At 50.4% G+C, this 17,403-nt stretch overlaps 7 protein-coding genes across 7 annotated transcripts; 3 read left to right on the forward strand and 4 right to left on the reverse strand.

Moving 5' to 3' along the window:
* Positions 1-31: 31 nt before the first annotated feature.
* Positions 32-3,266, forward strand: K441DRAFT_670643 (transketolase). Its single transcript, XM_067650310.1, has 6 exons — positions 32-353; positions 498-640; positions 912-996; positions 1,061-1,355; positions 1,412-2,775; positions 2,946-3,266. Exons 1-6 carry the CDS (start codon positions 300-302, stop codon positions 3,060-3,062), a joined length of 2,058 nt encoding a protein of 685 aa, XP_067496961.1. The 5' UTR covers positions 32-299; the 3' UTR covers positions 3,063-3,266.
* On the reverse strand, positions 2,936-3,763 carry K441DRAFT_353300 (uncharacterized protein). Its single transcript, XM_067641324.1, has one exon. The coding sequence runs from the start codon at positions 3,552-3,554 to the stop codon at positions 3,084-3,086; it is 471 nt and encodes a 156-aa protein (XP_067496962.1). The 5' UTR covers positions 3,555-3,763; the 3' UTR covers positions 2,936-3,083.
* Positions 3,764-4,176: 413 nt separating this feature from the next.
* On the forward strand, positions 4,177-6,524 carry K441DRAFT_648336 (TPR-like protein). The gene is made up of 2 exons (XM_067646887.1): positions 4,177-5,033; positions 5,113-6,524. The coding sequence occupies exons 1-2, from the start codon at positions 4,345-4,347 to the stop codon at positions 6,182-6,184; spliced, it is 1,761 nt and encodes a 586-aa protein (XP_067496963.1). The 5' UTR covers positions 4,177-4,344; the 3' UTR covers positions 6,185-6,524.
* A 41-nt stretch (positions 6,525-6,565) lies between these two features.
* Positions 6,566-8,674, reverse strand: K441DRAFT_701191 (uncharacterized protein; the record flags this gene model as incomplete). Its single annotated transcript, XM_067653314.1, has 8 exons — positions 6,566-6,982; positions 7,034-7,121; positions 7,231-7,318; positions 7,384-7,403; positions 7,460-7,529; positions 7,583-7,882; positions 7,941-8,274; positions 8,342-8,674. 8 exons carry the CDS (start codon positions 8,672-8,674, stop codon positions 6,659-6,661), a joined length of 1,557 nt encoding a protein of 518 aa, XP_067496964.1. The 3' UTR covers positions 6,566-6,658.
* Positions 8,675-8,922: 248 nt separating this feature from the next.
* Positions 8,923-11,078, reverse strand: K441DRAFT_353355 (Myo-inositol-1-phosphate synthase). Its single transcript, XM_067641326.1, has 4 exons — positions 11,056-11,078; positions 10,127-10,949; positions 9,298-10,072; positions 8,923-9,240 (listed from the first exon to the last, which is right to left on the reverse strand). The coding sequence occupies exons 2-4, from the start codon at positions 10,828-10,830 to the stop codon at positions 9,106-9,108; spliced, it is 1,614 nt and encodes a 537-aa protein (XP_067496965.1). The 5' UTR covers positions 10,831-10,949; positions 11,056-11,078; the 3' UTR covers positions 8,923-9,105.
* K441DRAFT_353349 (uncharacterized protein) lies at positions 11,079-11,959 on the reverse strand. The gene has a single exon (XM_067641325.1). The coding sequence runs from the start codon at positions 11,785-11,787 to the stop codon at positions 11,221-11,223; it is 567 nt and encodes a 188-aa protein (XP_067496966.1). The 5' UTR covers positions 11,788-11,959; the 3' UTR covers positions 11,079-11,220.
* Positions 11,960-13,334: 1,375 nt separating this feature from the next.
* K441DRAFT_701193 (uncharacterized protein) lies at positions 13,335-16,089 on the forward strand (the record flags this gene model as incomplete). Its single annotated transcript, XM_067653315.1, has 3 exons — positions 13,335-13,638; positions 13,692-15,296; positions 15,354-16,089. The coding sequence occupies 3 exons, from the start codon at positions 13,335-13,337 to the stop codon at positions 15,698-15,700; spliced, it is 2,256 nt and encodes a 751-aa protein (XP_067496967.1). The 3' UTR covers positions 15,701-16,089.
* Positions 16,090-17,403: the final 1,314 nt, after the last annotated feature.

The raw sequence follows: 17,403 nt of genomic DNA on the forward strand, positions 1-17,403 counted from the left end.
ACTGCTGGAGGATCAGTGGAACCGACTGTTACCGGCTGTTACTTGATCTCAGTCAGCGATTCACGATAGCTTATTCATGCTTTCCAGCAGAACAGTCATAGGGCAAGGGGCCTTGGTGGGGGGGTTGCTGGGAAAATTGGCAGCCAACAACCCCACCACCCCTCGTCCTCGCCCTAAATGATCTGTCAACGAGGCCTTGTCCACTGAAGCTCAAGACGCCAAAGCCCAATTTTTTTTCCTCATTCCTCTTCTCCTTCTGCAACTCACTTCCATACTTCCCATCCACCACTACTGCCATCATGACGTACGGAAAAGTTGACGAGCTCGCCATTAACACCATCCGGACGCTTGCCGTAAGGTTCCTTTACTGTTATCAACCTACCCCGCCATTACGTCTCACAGCCTTCACAACAATCTGTCCTGCACCATTTTGCCATGCAGTTTCTACTCCTCGCACTGTTTTACAGTTTCAATTGCTAATTACAGTATCTCCCTAGGCCGATGCCACATTTAAAGCCAATTCTGGCCATCCGGGCGCCCCTATGGGCATGGCCCCGGTTGCCCACGTCCTATTCAATAAATTCATGACCTTCAACCCAAAGAACCCCAACTGGCTCAATCGTGATAGATTTGTCCTCTCGTAGGTAGTTCCATATTTCCACATAATCACCACACGTTTTCATGCGATTTGGGCTTTTGTGTCGGGCCGGAGTTTGACATGAAACTCAATCTCCGCGGATATGCGTTGTGGATGAAACCATTACTTTTGTTACCTCTGACGTAGTTCTCGTATCATTGTCGTGATCTTTGAGTCGTACTCAACATTTCCGCGCTACTCCGCTGTGTTCCTCGATATTGTTAAATTTTTCTCGGAACTCGGTTTCCAACATTACTAACTCCGGCTTTCCCAGCAACGGCCACGGGTGCATGCTACAGTATGCCCTACTGCACCTCTTCGGCTATGCTCTCAGTATGGATGACATAAAGAACTTCCGCGTTGGTGCTGCCCTTACCAAAGCAATTGAGTCTCAAGGCTAGCTTCATTAACATATTCCGATAGCAAGTGGGTAGCATCACCCCTGGCCATCCAGAATCTCATGACACCCCGGGTATTGAAGTTACCACTGGTCCCCTGGGTCAGGGTTTCTCAAATGCCGTTGGACTTGCCATTGGTCAAGCTCACACCGCCGCCGTCTTCAACAAGCCCGGCTTCGAGTTGGTCAACAACCACACCTATTGCTTCTTTGGCGATGGCTGTGCTATGGAGGGCATTGCTAGTGAAGCTGCTAGCACTGCTGGCCATCTGCAGCTCGGCAACTTGATTTGCATCTACGACGATAATCACATTTCCATTGGTAACTCTCAAATTTCCCAGCATAAAAATCTATTGTGCTGATTTTTCGTCTTTCAGATGGTGACACCAAGGTCGCATTTACTGAGGATGTCATGAAGAGATTCGAGGCATACGGCTGGCATACGCAGTGGGTCAAGGATGGTGACCATGACTTGGAGGGCATTGAGGCAGCCATTGCCAAAGCCAAGGAAGTCAAGGACAAGCCCTCAGTCATCAAGCTCACAACAACAATTGGTTTCGGCTCAAAGCTTCAAGGAACCGGCGGTGTCCACGGTAACGCTCTTAAGGCAGACGATATCAAGCAGCTCAAGGAGAAGTTTGGCTTCGACCCGGAAAAGACTTTTGTCGTTCCCCAGGAGGTGTATGACATGTACCACGAACATGCCTCTAAGGGTGCTGCCGCCGAGCAGGAATGGAACCAACTCTTCGAGAAATACGGCCAAGAGCACAAGGAACTCCGCGACGACATCGCGCGGAGATTAACCCGCGATCTACCGGAGGGCTGGCAAAACAAGCTGCCCACATACAAGCCAACCGACCCTGCCATTGCTTCGCGAAAGCTTTCCGAGAGCGTACTCGAAGCCATCCACGGTATCATCCCCGAGCTAATATCCGGCTCCGCAGATCTGACGGGTTCGAACAACACGCGCTGGAAGAAGGCTGTGGACTTCCAGCCCCCCAACTTGGGCATTGGTGACTACGCCGGCCGCTACATGCGCTACGGTGTGCGCGAGCATGCTATGGCTGCCATCATGAACGGCATGTCCGCCTATGGCACCATAATCCCCGCCGGCGGCACCTTCCTGAACTTCGTCTCCTACGCCGCTGGTGCCGTGCGTCTGTCGTCGCTCTCGCACCAGCGCGTCATCTACATCGCGACACACGACTCGATCGGCCTGGGCGAGGACGGCCCAACCCATCAGCCCATCGAGACACTAGCGCACTTCCGCGCGCTACCCAACATGATGGTGTGGCGCCCGGCCGACGGTAATGAGTGCTCTGCCGCCTATTACATGGCGCTGACGTCGAAATCCACGCCCAGCATCTTCGCACTCACACGCCAGAACCTGCCGCAGCTGGAGGGCTCGACGATCGAGAAGGCCACCAAGGGCGGATACGTGGCGCTGGAGGACAAGGAAGCCGCGCTCACGCTTGTGTCGACGGGCTCCGAGGTCGGCATCTGCCTCGAGGCCGTGAAAGTGCTAAAGGACCAGCACGGCATCAAGACGCGCGTGGTGTCGATGCCCTGTGTCGAGATCTTCGATGCCCAGAGCAAGGACTACCGCCTTTCCGTCATCCCCGATGGCATCCCGGCTATGAGCGTCGAGGTCATGTCCACGCTCGGCTGGGAGAAGTACAGCCATGAGCAGTTTGGGCTCAACAGGTTCGGCGCTAGCGGGCCGTACAAGGACGTCTATAAGGTATGTCTCTAATTCCCCTTCTCCCCCTTCCCCCTATTCCAAAGAAAACAGATCGCCTCCCCAACCGCCACTTAAAACCGCCCCTCCGGAAACAACCCGCAACCCGCAAATACGGCTTCGTCGTTTGAGATAAGAAATGTTGACTGACCCGGTGTTTTTTTTTCCTGAAGAAATTCGAATTCACCCCCGAAGGCATCGCCAAGCGCGCCGTCGCGACCGTCGACTTCTACAAGGACGTCAAGCCGCTCCGCTCCCCGATCAACCGCGCTTTCACCCAACTCATCTAGACCGATTCCCCCTCTCTTCTTTCAGCAGGTGGTAAAGGGTGGACGGGTCAGATGCGGTGGTGGCTCTGGCAGCTGGGTGGATGGGTTTGGTGGATGGAACGTATTATGCATGCACGGCAGGGGGCTAGAGTGGGGCAGGGTTTGTTTGGCGGGCTCTGCTGTCTTGCTCTGTGAATTTTTTTTTCTGCTGGCTAGCTGGCTCTGAGTGGGATGTGGGATGTGAAATGAAGGGTGTACGTTTTTTATGATTGCTATTACTAAAATCATGAGAGTAGATAGAATGAGATGGATCTTGGTGCACCCCCAACCTTTTGAGCTCTGTGGGATTTTGTGGAATGATGCGGAGTGTTGTTGAGATGTAGAGGGGGATGCGTGATGATGATACGAGGCATGGTGAGGCGAAGTGAGATGCGAGTATGCGTACAGTCGCCAGCGGAACTGGCTCCCCTTCGCGTGCAATTGCTGAGTACCCAAGGTAGTTATCTGGGCCATATGTTAATTCTTCCTCATACGGTGAACAGGAATATCGTAGTGATAGATCTAAAGTAGGATGGAGGAGTGGTAGCACTACTTCTATAGGGACCCCACAAGTTAAGCTGGCCTATACCCGCCTTAAGTATAGACGTAGTTGTACGCAGGGAGTTAGAGATACGACAAAAGAGGGGAGGGAGTAGTGTTGATTCGGGTATGAGCTCTGGCAGTTAAACCTGTAATTGAATTATCAGGTGCACGGTTCGTACCTTAAATTTGTATGGAGGCTTAGTAAAAGGCTTAATATTTTATCAATATAGAAATCCAAGTCAATATAAACATCAAAACAGCATTTTGTTAATGTTAAAAATCAATAAAAGCATTGGCATTGAGTTAAAACAACAATCGGGGTGTAGATGGAGGCGTTCATCTCACAAGCTCAGCATGCGACTCGCGCCACATTGTGACACAAAGGTCTCCAATTACGCTGTTTTGTGTATTTGTGGTTTGAACAATGTTATCGCTGGATCTCTTTTGCAGGATAAAAGGTGGGCTGTGTCCTACAAGCCACCCGCATTGCGCCTCGCGCAGCCTCATTGGGCGTATTTCCCCTCCAAGCCTACACCATTGGAACTCTCCAAACTTTCCGGACAGTTCATTTTTCTTCCACGTATAGTCGAGACTTGGAGATCACTCTTCAATATTGGCCTCCCATTATACCGTCTTAACTTCTTCACTGTGAACTGAAGCGTGGTATAATGACACGGTAGCCGCTCTGCTCTCAGCCTTGTCCCTATACCGTCATTCCAACATGTCTTTCGGATTCTCAGTTGGCGATATTATAACGCTAACACAGCTGACGACCCGCACCTACGATGGCTGGAAGAATGCCTGCGGCAAGTACGGCGATATCACAAGTAACCTGGCCGTGCTCCAGACGCTACTGATGCGGATTGAAGCCGAAGCGCAAGCACCGAACTCTCTCATTTGTCGTAACACCGAAGACTTTGGCGGCTGGAAAACACTATACGAGAGTTGCCATACCCTAGTTGTGGAGCTAGAAGAGGTGTTGGACAAGCACAAGAGCTTGGGCACGAACCGTCGCAAGAACTGGGACAGAATACAATTAGGCAACCGCAACTTGGATGACCTGAACAAACGGCTGGTGGGGAAGACGACAAGCTTGTCCGCGTACATTTCCGTGCTTGGAATAAGCTCCCAGGGCCGGGTTGAGAATGGGGTTTTCCCTGAATTACTTCAGAAGATAGATCACATGGCGGCACAAATGAGGAAAGGGAACTCGTCGATTAGGTCCGTCTTGACGACGTACGAGGGCGATGACAAAGCGGTTTGGCGGGAGTTCCGCAGAGAGTTGATTGGCACAGGAATCGGGAGTAGGGAGATTCACAAGTACTCGGCTGCATTGAAGACGTACCTTTCTCGTCTCCAACGTGACGGGTTACTGGATGAGGAGGAACCCCCTAAGAGAGACAAGGATAGGTCGGCACACCCTTATATCCCGTATCCTTCATTGCTGTCCTACGGATAATAGTGCTGACGCATGGCGTGCCTCCCATAGTCCGCGCGTTCAAATTCCAGAAATCCAGGCTCCGCACTCAGAAAATGACTCGCTATTGGATTTGTCAGCAGAGAAAATAAACCAGAGCCCCCATCAGAGCGGTACAAATGAAAACAAATATCCTGCGGATTGCTCTGACATCGAATGTGATGATTTCGGAGAAGCATCGCCTGATGGACTATCAAAGCAGACCAAAGATCTCGAGGCGCAAGTAACAGAGAAGGGAAATGCCTTAGGAGAGGAGCATCCAGACACGCTAACTCTTATGGCCAAACTTAGGTTGATATATTGGAGCCAAGGTAGATGGAAGGAGGCTGAAAAGCTAGAGCTACAATTATTTAAAGCTCGAAAGAAAGTATTAGGGCATAAGCACCTAGACACGCTCTTAAGCATGTATAATCTTACGTTAATATTCCGAGGTCAAGGAAAATATAAGAAGGCCGAAGAGCTAGGAGTGCAAGTAATGGAGACTCAAAAGAAAGTGTTTGGACACGAGCACCCATACCTGCTACGTAGCATGGCTGTCCTTGTGACAATATATCAACATCAAGGAAAAAATAAGGAGGCCGAAAAGCTAGGGGTGCAAGTATTAGAAACTCGAAAGAAAGTGTTAGGGCACGAGCACCCTGATACGCTGATTAGCATGGGCAATCTTGCGTTTACATACTGGAAGCAAAATCGGTATAAGGAGTCTGAAAAGCTATGTACACAAATGATAGAGGCTAGAAAGAAAGTACTCGGGCCTAAGCACTCAGAAACGTTACTAAGCATGCACAATCTTGCGTTGGTGTACGGGAGTCAAAAACGATATACGGAGGCCGAAGAGCTGGAAGTACAAATAATAGAGACTGAAAAGACAGTACTAGGGCCTGAGCACCCCAACACGCTACTTTCTATGGGCAATCTTGCGTTTATATACTGGAAGCAAGGACGATGGAAGGAAGCCGAGGAGCTAAGAGTCAGAGTAATAGAGAGCCAAAAGAAAGTATTAGGGCCTGAGCACCCAGACACACTACGTTGTCTAGCCGATATTGAAAACATACTGAAATCGCCAAAAAAATCCCGAGCGTAATCGTATAATAGAAATGGAACTTAAAATTTTTTATATATCATAACTAGGCTCCGAAATGTTTATTTTATTAACACGCAAATTGCAGAGAAGGTTGGTAGCACTTCCTAGCCTGGTGAGGCTCCTGTCAGTGGTGCGCTACGATCACCTCGTTTACGGTGCTGTAGTCTAGACGCTGCGAAGTTACTAAATGAGCGTGGTAAGCTCAAGAGGCTGCTATTTCTAGGGGTGCCGATTTGGGGGATTTGGAATGATGGTGACGCAAGAGCAGTGCTTGGCATCCTGGGAAATTCTCTGCTTGAAGTAGTGTCAAAGTCATCTATAAGGAGACTTCTCTAAAACTTTCTTCGCGTCACCAGTTAGAGGGAAAGACGAAAGCTTTCTGCAAGATACGAATGTTTTACACGTCATTTTAGGCTGCAAATTTCCCGGAATACTAGTACGATTTAAACCCTCCGTCTCCATCTCACCAAACCCTCACATCTTAATACCCCACACGCACAACCTCCCTACGGCCCCCTCGGCATCTCCTCCCTCCTCCCTCTTCCTCTTGCCACCTCCTTCCTTCCTCTTCTCCTTCTCCTTCCCACTCCCTTCTTCCTCCCCCTCCTCAGCTCTCGCCCACCCAAACCCAAATGTAATCCGCAGGAACAGCAGCCTCTGCTCGAGATACTTCAGCACGTCCGGGCTAGCGCTGACCAACTCAGTAGCAGTGCGTCCGAGCAGCTGTTCCCAGGCGAGCGGGTGGAACAGCAGCGAGCCGGTTGCGAGGGAGCCGGTTTCGTCGACGAGGGTTCCGAGCTGTAGGGTTCAGTATTAATTATGGGGGAAGGAGAGCATGTTGAGGCGTACTAGGCGAGGATTTATGCGCAGGGGAAGCACTGTTTCGCATTGTTTGCATTTGGCGGTTGTGGCGTTTGCGTAGAGGGGGACGCCGCAGCTGGATTAGGAGTGATTAGTTTGGTCTAATGGGATGAGTTGTGGCTCTGAGACCTTGTGGGGCGAAGTTTGATGTACGAGCAGTTAATTGTTAAGAAGTAGTTGCTTACCATTCAATGCACATGAGCATGTTGCGGCGGTGGAGTGTCACGATGTTAAGTTCCATTATTATAAGACTAAGATAGCCCATGAATTTTTCTAGTTAAGTCAGTAACACGGATAAGATACTTTGGGGAAGGTTGGAATCTGTAGGGCCAGACTACCTTTGGGAGCTGCACGAGCGCTGTTTCTGTTTGTCAGTTCTGTTAATATGTGACGAGGTGGGCGTGTGCAGCATACAACTCATCAATGTCTGCAAGAGTGTACAGAATCCGGACTTCAGAGGCCTCCGCCGCTTCGACGTCGAATACTACAATGAAACAAGCTTAGTCTTAAAGCTCAAATATGTGCAGCATGACATACCACCTTCAGGAAATCGAGGATTGACGTGCTCCCTCTTCGTCAATCGACGAGCGAAAGATCGTAACCAGACAGCATCACTAAAATAAGGATCGACATCGACATGAGTATTGGCGTTCAATGAAATCCATGATTTCCTGTCAATCTTCCAGCCCGGATTCGTGATGAGAAGAACAGTGTGAGAAGGTTGCCACGATGCAGCAGAAGCGGTACCTGAACCCCAGAGAGTCAAAGAAGCTTCGGCCGTATCGTCGAACACGCCTATATTAGCTAGTTCAGTGATCGTCCCTTTCTTATTCGTCACTGTAACTTATTAGGACTAGGTTACACCCGTATGTTTATGAGGATTGGAAAACCACACATTTCTTCTTTGCCCCAATGCTCCTAACACAGACCAATATCCGTCCATCAGCAACATCGTATCCCCCGTCGATGAAGTTCTTGAGTGTCATGAGCCCTGGCAATGGCTGGCCCTCCTTATATCCTAGCGGCCTTTTGTACTGCACACCTTCGTCGCTATTCTGATGGATCATGAGGTGGCAGCTGCGGTCTCTCTCTGGGAAGATACTCGTGAAAAGAGGAGCACTTGACGGGGCCAGAGCACCTGTCTCGCCATGAGAGATGTGGGGTGTCCAGACGCTAATAAGATGGCCGAGGCGGAATTTGTATTCCATGTTGGCGTACCATAGTCTGACCTAGACAGACAGATCTGGTCAACAACACGGCTATATGTCTGTGCCCTCTAATACTTATAAGACTTACGGTCAGTGCCCCAGTGTCGTCCGCTAGGATGAGCTTAATGCATCCTCGAGCCGCTCTAGGCTTCTTACTTGGAGTAGCCTGATCATAGAAGTTCACGATGCGACCCATAAAGGTGACACATTTGGGTCCGGAATCTAGAGCTCCAATATCCCTCTCTTCGTAGTCCTGGGTTGGGGTCCATGAGCTGTCGGTGCTTAGATGGAGAACAGCATTAACTTCGGCGGCACTGAAGCCATCACCGGCGATTGCTGCTGATGAACTTGGCTGATCCTTAGAATTTGGAGATGGCTTTGTTTGGAAGAAAGATTGTATGGAAGGAAAATGCGGTGCCATCATCTATGGCTGATGGTAGACCGGAGAGAAAAAAAAGTGATGTTTGTTCTCAATGAAGCGAGGTGAACCTAAAGAGAGTAGTCGAAGTGAGGTATCAGTTGGGGGTTTCCCCGAACAGCCAGAGTGGTCACCACATTATGCCATAGCCGGAAAGTATATAAATATGGCAATTAATGGAACGGTTCGTAAATAAATCAACGTTGCAGTACGAGGGCGCAAGTCATCACCGGATAGCTTTATATATAAATAAAGCAACATGTTTTATTTGCAATGCTAATTAAAGAATGATTGACTTGGGTAACCCAAGAAAACAGAAAACATTACCCCTTGAACATGTTGAAATGTTAGTAATTTAGGGCTCCCTGCATGACTAGTACTGATGTTGAAGTTAGTTAAAACCTAGCCATCTCTGACCGATGGAACAACATCGCCTAGAAGAGCTTGTGCTCAAGGGTCATGTCATTTTCTGGCTCGAGACCAACGCATGCACGGAATATGTTTGTAAGAGCAGCACGTTGCTTGGCAAGGGCATTAATGACAGGAGTGCCCGGCGGAGTGAGTGGAGCCTTGAAGGTGTCAGTCATTGAAAAAAAATAGGATAAAGGAGAGTGGACTGGTCTCACCTTGAGCATGTAGCTAAGGACGCTAAGGACGCTATGGAAGCTAGAGTATTTCTCATCCGAAGCGTCAGTGCCATGAGCCTTCCATTGAATGCGCGTCATCATCTCAGAAACGACGACCAAGTCAATGATTAGGGGTGAAGCTAAGAGGGAGTCCTCGCAAACGTTGAAAATGCTGATGGTCTGATGGCCACCCATGAAAATCTCGGCATAGTACTCATCCAAAGCGCGCTTGTTATCCCCAACAGTAAGCATGTACTTGATCACAACAGTGTGGTCAGGGTGTTCGCCCTCCTTGTAGAGGACAGTGTTCGCAGCGACCATATCATCCACGACGTTGGATTTAGAGATCTCCTTTGAGCGGAATTGCCTCTGAGAGCTCAAGTTCATTCCGTCGTTGTTACCGAGATGGTTGTAGCTCGCAATGGAAGTGAGCTTGATGCCTGCGCTAATCAAGAAATCCACAAGAGCGGACTTCATCTTAGTCTGTCCAGACTTGAAGTCATCACCTCCAATGAAGGCACCATGCTTCTCAGCAAGCTGGATTGCACCGGGAACGAACGTGTTCTGAGGAGAACCATTGATGAAGGGAGCGTTTTCCAGGATGCAAGCAACTGCAAAGACTGTTGAAGGAGCAACCTCCTCGTGACCAGATTCAATTGCCTTGAGCAAATTGTCAGCGGTGTCATTGACGCCTTCAAGGATGTCGGCATAGCGCTCTGTATTAGCAGTCCACTGCACAATGACCTTATCGAGGCCATGAGCAGCCTTGAAATCACTGTGTATCAAATGTTAGCCGTGAAGTTTAGAGACTTAGCTAAATGACTCTAACCGAATATCTTTGCGGATCTGCTCGACATGAGCCATGCATGTCTTGCTCCCTGGGATTAAGTTGTCTGCACGTTCCTCTTGGTTGGCGGCAATGAAGTCTGGGTAGTAGATACTTGGCAGGGGCTTCATTAGGGCCATTTCCTTGCGGACAAGGCCCTTCAGGGTTGGCTCCAAGACGGCAGCTCGGTCCATGGCATCTGCAAGATTCATGCTGCTGATATCCCAACCACCAATGACAAGATCATTTGGATGAGTCATGGGCAGAAGATCATGGAAGGGGATGTTGATCTCTTTGCCGGTATTGGTGTCAGTTCCGAGTTTGATAGTAGAGCCCATGACTACAGAGCCATAGTAATTGGCAGCACGCTTTCCCTCGCGAGTGTCCCAAACGAGGCCACGGCGGTTTGCAATGATACCTGCAGTCACAGTGGAACCATTGTTACCACCCCAACCAACAAGCATACACCCAACCTTTGGTACCTTGCGGTCCACCTTGAAGCCGTAGAGAGTTTCCTTTGGAGTGGCTACGTACTTGCCATCGCTTCCCTGGGTGACCGAAGTAGTACGATAGGTATACTTGCTCTTGATCTCGGTGTCGGTATACACAACATTGGGGGAGTCTACTACGAAGAGGTCATTGGTCGAGGATGGTCCAGCACCGTTTCCATTCGCAAAGCCTTTGCTATCGTCTGCATGGGGAGCCATATTGTTTGGCGGTTGACGTGATATGATATGCTCAAAGACTATGAGTTTATCTTCTGTAGTCTAAGTCCGATGCACTTCCGGATGGAGAAGAGCGTCGGCCTGCAAATGGATGGTGGACCCTGCAAGGGAAACATTGTTAGCACACTGTCTTTGGAGGGCAGTCTAGAGTTATGGTGTCTCTAATCTTGGATATATTGTGGGTACATAAAGAAAGTAGAAACTTACGAGTTGAGGAGATTGGAGAACGTCTTGGCGACTGGGCAATGGCCCGTTGCTTGGTTTTTGAGTAGAAGTTTTGAAGGATGAGTTTGTAATATAGCTGAGAGCCGGCTATGACGAATTGTGAGGTTTCTTGGGTGTATGTTTGGGCAAAGTGGTGGAGGGCAGTTTTTACATGAACAAGACAAGCGAGGGTTGTTTATCGATAACTGGCGCGGTTGTCCCGGTGGAAGCCGGGATAGAGACAACCACTTGCCCACCGCTTTTTCCAATTTGCGAGTCCACTTTGAGAGCTAGAGAATTGCATCGAATCCGAGGCTTCCGCAGGAGCCAATGACATGCCAAATCCTCCAACCGTAGCGGCTCTGAGGTGCCAACGCAGCTCCATACACGCCAGCAATTACGGATTCCAAGAAGAATCCTGAAGAGGCTGCCTGAGTGGTCACATGGCCAATATTTGCGATACACCAGAAGATAGCCAAGTGACAAGATCAATAAACTTGCAGCTTGGTCTCGCCTTTGGAGTTTTCCCATGGCCGTAGAATTGACGAAGAAGCGTCCTACGATGACATTTCGATCTGCCCCGCGAAAGTCAAGATAGTTCCAGGAAGCTGCTCCTGTAGAGCTCCACCCCCTCACGCGACGCTGCTGCTTGCACCCTTCCCAGAAGGCCAAGAGGATGCAGGGGTCCGTCATCGTCGATAAGCATGTGCACGGCCAGCCATGACGGATCAGCATCCTCCAGCGGGAAGCGACTTCGATGAGACGAAGTAGTCAGAAGTGCACCTGCAGTTAGAAGTGCAGTCAGTGAGGTAGCGCAGCAACTGATGCATCCCGGGACACAGAATACCCTGATACCTGGGTGCGGTGGGTAGGCAGCGCTGAGACGGGTCGAGCTTCAGAGCAGTTTGTGGCTTGGCAGATGGGCGCGATCCACGATGGTGTCATGGCTGCGATGCACTGGACCAGAGATGCTTTTACGTACATGTTGCGTCCACGGCGGCCAGCCGGCCGGCGACTCTCCGTGACGAGTGCTGAGTGGCTTGCTGAGTGTGCTGAAGGCGATGTAATAAACGGTCCGGTCCGTGAAAAGGAAGAGAAAAAAATTATGCTTATGTGTTATGAGAATGGTGGTTTCACCTGGTCTTCGAAAAGCTCCGAAACGGGCCAGAACAGGCAGTGGCGGCATCTGCAACGCTGTTCAGATAGTCGGACGGTAGTCTCAATGTAGGCATTAGAGCCGGAGAGGACGCGCCGGGCGTGAAGAGCGAGGTTTCGTGCCGACTTCACTGTTTGCCATTATTGTGCCGTCCACGCCGTCCAGCTCGCCCCAGGGACCGCCCGGCTAGAATGGACAGCCGCCTGTTGATCAGGGGCAGCTCGTCGCTGATTCGTCGAGGGCGTCGAGTGCAATCCTTCGATACTGATTGGCAGACGCACCCGAGAGGATAAATTCGGCCTTCTCTTGATTGTTCTACAGCCGAAATCACCCTCTTAATAACCTGTAATATGCTAATCAAAAGATGCCCTTGAGCAGCCCTACCCGAGCTCCAGTGCCTTGCTGGGCGATTGCAACGTCCAACGAGGTAACGTGGGCGTGCTGTTTCATCTCCTTAAGCTCTACCGTCGGCTTCTGCGCTCCAACGAATTCGGCCGCAGATGTGTCCCCTTCGAACAGGGCAAAAAAGCCTCGCGATGCCCCGTGCGTTACTCACTTCCCAGCTAGCAAATCAGCGCACGCCCCCACATGCGACGCCAGACGCCACCAAGGGACCGAGCGCAGTTTACTTGCATCACTCATTACCCTAGCGCGCATCCTTGAAAGCATGCCCTTTTGACGATTCTTTGATTGTCGCTGTATCTTTTTGGTCACCTCTTCCCTCCCCTCGTCCCCAGTGCGGCAACAAAAATCTCTCAAAATTGCCACGTTGACAGCATCAGGAGCAGGGTTCAATTTGCTGCTAGGATTAGGACCGAGTTCGCCATCTGCCAGAATACTAGCCATCGCTCATTCATCAAAGGGACGATCCTCCAGATCCCAATCTCAGCAAGAACTCCGTGCTTGGGACCTCAACCTAGCGGATCGGTTGGCTGTTTATCCTCAGGGATTTGCCTCAGCACTGCATATTATTCCCCCTGCAACTTTGCTGCTGCCACGAGCTTGCATGCCAGCGACTGTTGCTTCTCGTCTTCACGGCTGGCTACTGGACATCTACGACCACCGGACTCTTCATTGAGGCTTTTTTAGGTGCTGGCACTTCTCTTATCAGAAAGAAAAGGCGGATATGGCGGACACGATGAGGCCGATGAGCTTCTTGCCAGCGATCAAGTGCTCTGATTGCGGCATGGAAATTGAGATCTCAAAGCTGGCCGACCATGTCTGCTCTAGTACACCCGCGCGTACGTTGATAACGGACACCTCCACAAACCAGAAACCGATCGCAGAGGAAGAAACACCTCTGCAAATATCTCCTAAAAGCAAACTCGACCGCGCGGCGACATTCAGCAACGGTTTGGCTTCGAAGTCGTCCGGACTTCTCAAACCTGGTCGCATGCCACCACCACCAAGGATCGACTCATCCGCTGCAAGTGAGTTAGCTGCTTCCAACCGGAGTTGTGATACTTATACTAACCACTCACAGATAAACCATTCATGCCACACGATCAATTGACATCTATGGGCAACTATAGCGATCCTAAAAGCCTTTCTCCAATGTCCCCGGGCGGTGGATATAGACCACCATACAAGATGGTGAGGAGTGCTACTAGCCCAATGCCGCGTCTTTTCCGCCCACCATCTCCGGATCTGTCATCAAACATGGACTGCGCATTTCCTCCGTTTCCCACAGTTCGCAGTACAACTCCTGAACCCAAATCCAAACCTAAAGATAAGCTAAATCCAAGCCATAACCATCGTTACGCTGAAGCGGATCCATTGTTTGCGCCACTAAGCCCACGAACCAACGGTAGTGCAAGCGTCTTGAAAAGGATGAACACGATCGCCCCTGGACCATTCGATGCAAGAGTTGGTAAGAGTCTGGAGAGAAGCACATCGGCTGGAAAATCAGCCGAGAGTATGCACAAAAGGAGTGCCACGCAAAGTAGCATTAGCAGTAGTACGAAGGGACATGCACAGAGACCTTCGACATCTGGTTCTGAGAGGTTTAGAAGTTCCACGCTTTTGAACGGAGCAGTGGGGTTACCAGCGCGACCAAAGCCGGGCCCGCCTACTCGACCAGCGAGACCGGAAGGTATTGATGCTTTCTTAGAGCGTCTCCAAGAACAGGCCAACGAACTGGCCAAAGAAACTCTAAACCCAGAAAATCGTTCGAGGACTTTTCCCTTGCGCAAAGAAAGTCAAGATACCGTCGACTTTCCACCTATGTCTCTGTCTAGACAGCCCTCGGAGCCTTCAGGTCTGCAAAAACGACCAGCCAACCTTACGGAGCCAAGTAGCGAGTTGGACCAAGGCACATTCACTGGGTTGCCAAGTCAGCCCAAGGCGCCTAACATATTTCCACTTAGGAGCGCAAGCCGCAGCGGCTCTAGAGCTGGCACGAGACTAGATGATATGCCCCTAGTGCCATCAATACTAACCATGCAGAGAGATCTTCCCGGAAAGCCACTTCACACCCCATCAGACTCGGGAGCATCTGACGACTCAGCGTCTTCCGGGAGTGCGGCAAGTTCCAGATCAAGTCCTCCAGCATCAGAGGCTTCGGGACTATCACGTAGACCCTCAAAGGCAAGCCCTATCGAATCGCTTGCAAGTATAGACGAACAGATTCCAAGAACATTAAGCCCTGAGCCACTATCAAAACCTGTGTCAGATGCACCACCTGCTGGATTACGGCCTTTAACACCCCAGTCCCGACCTGGGGGTCGCAATGGCCTAATAGGATACAATAGAGGACATGCCCCAGAACCTTTATTACTGCCAGGAGCAAATGGTGTCGCAGATGCTCCAGAGTCTCCAATGGACCCAGCGATACAGCGAGGCCTTTTCAGCCAACGTCGCCCTTCAAACACAACCATTTCCAAACCTGCTCCTCAAGCTAATCTCTCAACGAGCCCGCCGAAAGACGTAAATGAACCGGCAGTCCGTCGGGGCCCGAGTCCAAGTCCATCTGTCAACAGGCGTGGCACTACAGCTAGCAAAGGCAAATGCAGAGGTTGCTCGGAACCTATTGTAGGTAAATCTGTCAAGGCTGCTGACGGTCGCCTTACTGGCCGTTATCACAAACAATGTCAGTATAGTTCTCTGTACCCTTCTCTCATTCGCGACGCTAACTAATATTGGACAGGCTTTGTATGTCAAACATGCCGTGCACCGTTTCAGACAGCAGATTTCTACGTCATTAGCAACTTTCCTTACTGTGAGCGACACTACCATCAGCTCAACGGATCACTTTGTAAAGCTTGCGACCGTGGCATCGAAGGACAATACCTCGAAACCAACCAACGGCAGAAGTTCCATCCGAATTGTTTCTCTTGTCAGCACTGTATGATACAGCTGCGTGATGATTATTTCGAGGTTGGTGGGAAGGTGTTCTGTGAACGACATGCTTTCCATGCGGCACAAAAAAACACATTCCTAGGGCCCGGACGGAGGAATCCTGAGAGGAGGACTACAAGGCTCATGATGATGTGAAGACTTTGGGTACTTTTAGATACGATTTCCCTTCAAGTTTATATTTACTTCTATGAGCTTCACTTTTGCTCGCTTTGGCTACTTGCATTACGCAACTTCACGCTTTGTGAAGACGTCCTTCGCTCTTACCATTTACTTTCTTTGCTTCTGCCTTTGTTTATGTTGGTCCCCTGAAGCCTTCACGAGCGTGTTGAGCATGTAAACGGCGTTCTTCTTTCCTGCCGGTAGCTTGCAGTGCTGATACCCCTTCACTTGGATTCCCCTTGATTTATATTACTTGTCTTGGAAGACCATAAACTCCCCACCTCTAGCAGAGTTACATCCTGTTGTATGTAATGTTTAGTGTATACTGGCATATACGCTTTAATCTATGAACATTCAAGACCGTTATCTACTTCAACTTTTCCCAACGTTGGGTCAACTCGGCCAAACTTAATTTTCGCTCTACGAGTGCTTTCCCATCTGCATTCTCTTCTATCTCCACGTCCCAACGAGAAATAGAAGAGTCTAGCTGCTTCCTAATTTGCCTTGGGTGGCTTCCTAGGCGAGCAGTTCCACTGAGAGTACCCAATTTAAAGTAGATGCATTATCGACTAGACAGGTCCCTGAGACAGAGTTCCCCGGACTTCAATATTCCATCAATCATCTTTACCCAGGAAACCAGCATATTTCACGATTCGAAGATACTCACCAACATTAAGCGTGAAGTATCAGGACTTTCACGCTTCGTTAGAGAAAGCTAACTACAACTTCACCCAACGTCACCCTACTCCTCATGAAGTCCGAAATTTCCGCCCTCTGCCACATAACCAGGCAAGGCGGGTCTTATAATCTACCCATCTGCCGCATTGAACGCCGTGGCCGCTGGATCATCAACGAGACCACTGCCAGATATAGGTGTTGCACAGCTACCGACCCTCCTCACATTCAGATTCCGAAGCCGCAATATTAAAGGCTAAAGGTTACCGCCCGGGCTGCTGCTCCTCGTCTTCGGATCCAGAGGCAATAGAACCAGACCCTTCTACAACGACGAGCAATATAAAGAGCTGCAAAAATTCCAGTCTTCATCTTCAGACGGCGAGGTCGCAGCTTCAAACTATACAACCGCATCCTGAAACTGCAAGATCACCCCCAGAGGCTGCTGCCCAGACTGCCGCTCTTCGCCTCCAGACCCCGAGACTACACTACCAGAGCCTAAAACGGTGATAATACACTCTAGAGGCTACCGCCCAGGCCTCCGATCCTCGCCTTTAAACCCTGAAGCTACACATCCTGAAGCTACGACACAAGATCCCAAAGGTTACTGCCCAAACTGCTGTTCCTCCTCTCCAGGCCCCGGAGCCGCATCCAAAGTCGCTATACCAGAGGCCGAAGCCGGAAAACCAGTGCCATCAACCACACCATCAGGCAGCCCAGCAACTCGACCGAACTCCCGCAACCCCCGCAACTCCTGCGATTCAACTCAAGCCTGATCTGGCGCCACATCGACATCCTCGAAATCCCCACGGACGTGCTGCACTACATCTGCGCGGCCATCGGCCTCGCCACCACCGGCTTCGTCATCTTCACAATCCTCTTCCCCCTCATCGTTTACATCCGCGCCGCTAAACGGCACCATCTGAGCCCCTTCGCCCCGTCCCACTCGCCCCGTCCTCATCCAACACAATGACCCAACACGCCCCCTTGCACCTGCACCTGCACCC

The sequence above is a fragment of the Cenococcum geophilum genome (assembly GCF_001692895.1).
Source record: "Cenococcum geophilum 1.58 unplaced genomic scaffold K441scaffold_85, whole genome shotgun sequence".
Lineage (NCBI taxonomy): Eukaryota > Fungi > Ascomycota > Dothideomycetes > Gloniales > Gloniaceae > Cenococcum > Cenococcum geophilum.